We start from the raw sequence: 5,000 nt of genomic DNA on the forward strand, positions 1-5,000 counted from the left end.
TATCAAACCTTTACAGAACAATTCATTCTTATTGCCATAGCAACATAGGGCCGAACCCCCCGGCGCTCGCTCCCTCATAACCCCGTGCAGACGTGCGGAGGTGTGTCGCTCTCCTCACCTTCCTCCCGGCTGACGGTGACGACGGGGCTGCTGAGCTCCAAACCCTCGTCCCCGTTGGAGTTCACGGCCCTGGCGGCGCACTGGACCCTGGAGCCGGCCTGGAAGAAGACCGAGTCCAGCGTGATCATCTTGGAGGACGTGAAGAAGGTGTCGAAGTCCGCCTCCCTCATGGGGCTGGTGACGCCGTCCGGGCCGGCCGGGGCGCTGATGAGCCAGCGGTAACGGGTCAAGGTGTTGTTGATGTGCTCGCTGACACAGATAGAGCCCGTCTTGTCGTAGTCGGGGTATTTCGGGTTGCAAGCCTTCGAGGACGGAGAGGGAGAGAGAAGGGAAGGAGACAGGAGAAAGGAAAGGAGAGGAGGAGGAGGAGACAGGCACAGAATGTAAAAGATTTAGGTGCTTGTTGCCACGGATATCCAGATGTGCTTGAGGTGTTATAATGAGAGGGATGAGGGAGCGACACTCTGCAGCCTCACACACTTCAGCTCTGACAAGATGATTTAATTTCATCTTTGCAGAAAATAACCTCCCACGCAGCTGACCACAATACACACACACACACACACACACACACACACACACACACAGCAGCCACCTGAGAAGCAAAGGACTTAACACTTCACAAAAACCTATTTAAGTGACTTAGTGAGGCTTTATTGAGGAGGAAGTCGTCCCTGTGTTTGTGTGTGTGTTTGTGTGTGTGTGTATGTGTGTGTGTGTGTCTGTGTGTGTCTGTGGGGACCTCGGCCCACTAAACTGTGTGCTGTGGCTTCTAAGGACGGACGGAGCGCTGCAGAAGGACAGGCTCACTCTGTCTGATCAGGACTCTGGTTCCTCCTCCTGGGGGAGGACGATGCCCCCCGGCTCACACAGGGGGGGGGGGATCCAGATTAGACCCCACGCTAAAGAGCAGAGAGCCCACAGAGCCCACAGAGCCCATAATGTGTCCTGACAGGACCAGATACGGCTGCAGTCTGTCTCTTCTCCTCTCTAAGCCGTCTGAAAAGCCGCAAGGTCAAATTCATGAAGGAACTTTTCAGTTATCAACAACTTTACAGAGACAACTCTCTCACTTTCATCATGAGAGATTCTTTTAATCATTAACAAGCTTTAGAATGATTAAAGAAAACTATGCTTTAGTCAATGACCTGTTTGAGTTCATCGCTCAGAGATGGAGTCATAATAGAAGGACGGCTCGGCCTTGGCAGAGGTATGATCTCTGAGTGCCTGAGTATCTAATGAGAAGGTGAAGTTTATGTCTCAGCTGAATAAGAGGAGCTGCAGTGGCCTCTGTCCTCCTCTGGGGGCGTCTACACATTTCCTCGCCTGATGAAACACTTTGTCTCCCTCACACACACACACACACACACGCACACACACGCACTGAGCCGGACTCACGGTCACACAGACGACGGGGTATCCGGCGGGGGGGTGCAGGTTGTCGGGCGTGCGGGCGACGTGGTCGTAGTGGAGCAGCGACACCACGTGAGGCAGCGAGGGGAAGGTGACGTCGGCCATGCTGTTGGTCTCCTCGATGTAGACGATGACTTTAGTTACCTGAGGGCGACAGGAAGGAAACAGCCATTCACAAACAGCCAATAATCAAGTTGAGTGATCAGATATAGATGCAGTTCTCCTCCTGGTCAGATGCCTGAACCTCCTCCTGTTCTCCTCCCAGCTCTCTCTTGATGTCTTAACACTTTTCCAGGATTGTTGTGACCATAGAAACCCTCCAGATCTCAGTACTGAGACCTTCAGGTGCTTAGATGTTCTGCTACTTTGCTGGAGAACGTTTCAGAAACACCGTTCTTCTTCTTCTCTATCATTTCCACTCTCAGTTACCTGCTTGTAGCTTAGCTCTCCACTCAGGCTCCTCCAGTGTAATCCTAAAGGTTCTAAACACGTTAAGGTCACCTGACTCTCTCTGTGCTCTCAGCTTCTCTCTGTATTTGCCTGAACAGTGTTTTCCTTCCTCTCTGTTTTGCTGAGCTCATGTATTATTTAGACTCAAGCGTTTCCATGGCTCCCTGGCCCGGTGGTCTGGGCCCGGCGCCCCTGTAGGAGCGACGCTGGATAAGTGACCTGGATAAATGTGGGTCAACCTGGAGGAATAAAAGGCTTCGCGTGTCTTTACTTTTTTATGGCGGGAGAAATTCCATAACTGTCATCTGGTGTTGTGTGAAGCGGAGCGTGAAGAAGAACAGACCTGAGTCTCTGCCACCATGTTCTCATCGGGCTTCAGGTGCAGAGTGAAGGCTTCCCTCATCTCTCTGACGCCATCGTACAGAACCTCCACCTCCACCACGTGCTCCTGCTCACCCTGCCTGAACTCAATGTCTGGACACACACACACACACAAGTCAACAAACAATCACTACATTTAGTTGCTGCAATTACAAGCAATAACACATAAAGATTTGAACCCAGCAGCTCAGGTGAGTCTCTGTGTGTGTGGAGCGGAGGAGGTCCGTCTCCTCTCTGAGCCCTGACGCAGCCCAGCATCAGAACAGAAGACAGTGTGTGTCTGAACCCGGAGAGGCAGGTGTGAACTAAACACAGGGCAGATATTCATCTATATTTCAAGCCTGGATTGCGGTGCAGACAGACAGACAGAGAGGGAGAGAGGGAGACGGGTTTCACTTTGCTGACTGGGCGTAACGAATATTGAAATTCAATTGAAAATGATTTGATCCTCGGCTGGACCGCTGCATATATTACCTTTTTCCCATTTGGGGATGAAATTAGAAATCAATGACCCTCTGCCAAATAAATCCCTCTCTCCTCTCTCCTCTCTCCTCTCTCCTCTCATCCCACAGAGCTCCGGCTCACTCTCACCAAACCTGTTGTATTATGCAGAATAGAGGCTGAAACCCACGGAAATCAGCATTTTCAGTGTTTCACTGAGCGTTTGGCTTTAAGTGGTGAGTGGATGAAAGGTTTGTTCCACCAAAGACACATCCTGAGCTCATCTGCATATCTGCTTTCATATCCTCACATTTCTTGCTTCACTATAACATGTTTACAGGAGGGGATCATGTGATTTGTATGTATTGTTTAGCAGGTTGAGTCACCGGCGTCTCAGCCTGATGAAGAGAATCCACTCAGGACAGAATTACACCTGATGTGATGCTGCTGCCCACACACTTTTCATAAATTGCCGTCAATCCTGGTTTGAAGTACGCCAGCTCAGCCTGTTCTCCATCCGTCCCCGCGCCCCCTCTCAGAGAGCTCAATCAGCCGCCTTTATCCACTGAAACATGAATCCTTGAGGAAGCGTTACCCTGGGAGACGGGGTGGTAATCCTCCCCCGACACCGCCGAGCCGTCCTTGGTGTGAACGCGGACCACCGACACCTTGGACGCGTCGCCCACACGCACCACGGGGACCCGCACGGTGCTGACGGCGCCCGACTCTCTGGGTTCACTCACGCTGAACTTGGTCTCCAGGAAACGAATGATGGATTCTGAGAAGAAGAGAAGAAGAGAAGGCGTGATGAAGAACTGCAGGAGCGTAGAATGAGTCAGATTATTCTATCTGAAGTCTTAAGAACAGGAGGAGGCTCCACCGTCTCTCTCTCTCTCGCTCTCTCTCCTCCCTGCTCTCACTCACTGTCGGCCGTGTCCAGGATCTTCACCAGCGTCTCATTGGGAGCTCCGACTGACGCACCAAAGGGCGAGTCGCTCTTTGGGTTCCCCAGGACCAAGCGGAGCTCCTCTCCCTCTTCGTACAGCGTGTCGTCCACCAGAGAGAGAACGCACGGCTTCTCTGCCTCGCCTGGATGGTTCAGATGGAAAAGTTAAAGAATAACAGAAAAACAATCACAGTTAGTTCACATTTGTTGTTATTTTTATAACATGTTCACGCTTTGTTCACTTCCTGTCGTGTTTTTGGAAGTTGCCATGATTTCTGCATGAAGTTCAAACGGTGACAAACGGATGTTTGAAACATGTGGGAGACGTTAGACGAGCTCGGCTGCTGCTGGGAGTAAAAAGGTGCGATGATAACAGAGAGACTTCCTGTTCCTGAGCTGTTTGTTTAATTAAAAGAGTGTAGAGGCGTGAGAGGACTCCTGTGGTGTGTGTGTGTGTGTGTGTGTGTGTGTGTGTGTGTGTGTGTGTGTGTGTGTGATCATTGTTACCTGGCAGGAAGGTGATGATGGACGCGTCGGTGTTTGGTCGCTCTTCAAAGTCGGTGGCCACCTGAGCAGAACCCTGCCTGCTGTAGCAGCGCACGGTGGAGCGATGCCTGATGTCCCCGCTACGATACACAGAGGCCTCCAGGCGCCCGCCGCTCTCCTCCACCGTGTACAACGCCTCACGGAACTGGACTTTGGGCACTGAGACACACACACACACACACACACACGTTGTTTTGATCGTAGAACAGTAAACAATACTGTTTCTCTCCGCTGCCTGAGTTGAATATAAAAGTCGTTTTTTACAAAGCAAACCAAATTACACAGCTGTCACAACAAACGTGTTTGTGACGCCGCATGAGGACAAAGTGGCAGCAAACAGAGAAGGAGTGTGTTTAGAGACACAAACACAAAGGACAGACATGTTTGGATGAAGATTGTACATGAATTCTGTGTGAAAATACACAACTAAGAGGCAAAGAAATCTCCTGGACAACCATCAAAGATTTGTTTTGTTTTGAGAGGCAGAGCTGTAAAGTTTGGCTGCTGAAACTTTTTAAAAAGCTGAGGACAGAAGCTTTAACACTGAGCTTAGCAAGTTGTTAGGGTCATATATGTTCTATACATTGTAACAGCAGGTGATGTATTTGCTAGTATAAGTTTCTTGTACGTTGTGATCTATTGTACTTTATAGTTTTGACCACTAGTTGTGCTGTTAAGCGAGCTCTAGGTGAGCAGGACTAGA

General features: G+C 50.3%; 1 protein-coding gene across 1 annotated transcript in view; it reads right to left on the reverse strand.

Moving 5' to 3' along the window:
• The window catches only part of LOC143014018 (FRAS1-related extracellular matrix protein 2-like), a 35,103-nt gene that overhangs the window by 9,764 nt on the left and 20,339 nt on the right, over positions 1-5,000 (reverse strand). Inside the window, exons 8-13 of the mRNA XM_076167776.1 lie at positions 4,259-4,456; positions 3,730-3,894; positions 3,401-3,583; positions 2,327-2,457; positions 1,519-1,677; positions 119-422 (exon numbers count right to left, since the gene is read on the reverse strand). Of these exons, the coding sequence (XP_076023891.1) occupies positions 119-422; positions 1,519-1,677; positions 2,327-2,457; positions 3,401-3,583; positions 3,730-3,894; positions 4,259-4,456 (1,140 nt within the window). The remainder of the gene's footprint in view (positions 1-118; positions 423-1,518; positions 1,678-2,326; positions 2,458-3,400; positions 3,584-3,729; positions 3,895-4,258; positions 4,457-5,000) is intronic.

The sequence above is a fragment of the Genypterus blacodes genome, unplaced genomic scaffold, assembly GCF_046128005.1.
Source record: "Genypterus blacodes isolate CSIRO-AG114 ecotype Tasmania unplaced genomic scaffold, CSIRO-AGI_Gbla_v1 ptg000175l_1, whole genome shotgun sequence".
Lineage (NCBI taxonomy): Eukaryota > Metazoa > Chordata > Actinopteri > Ophidiiformes > Ophidiidae > Genypterus > Genypterus blacodes.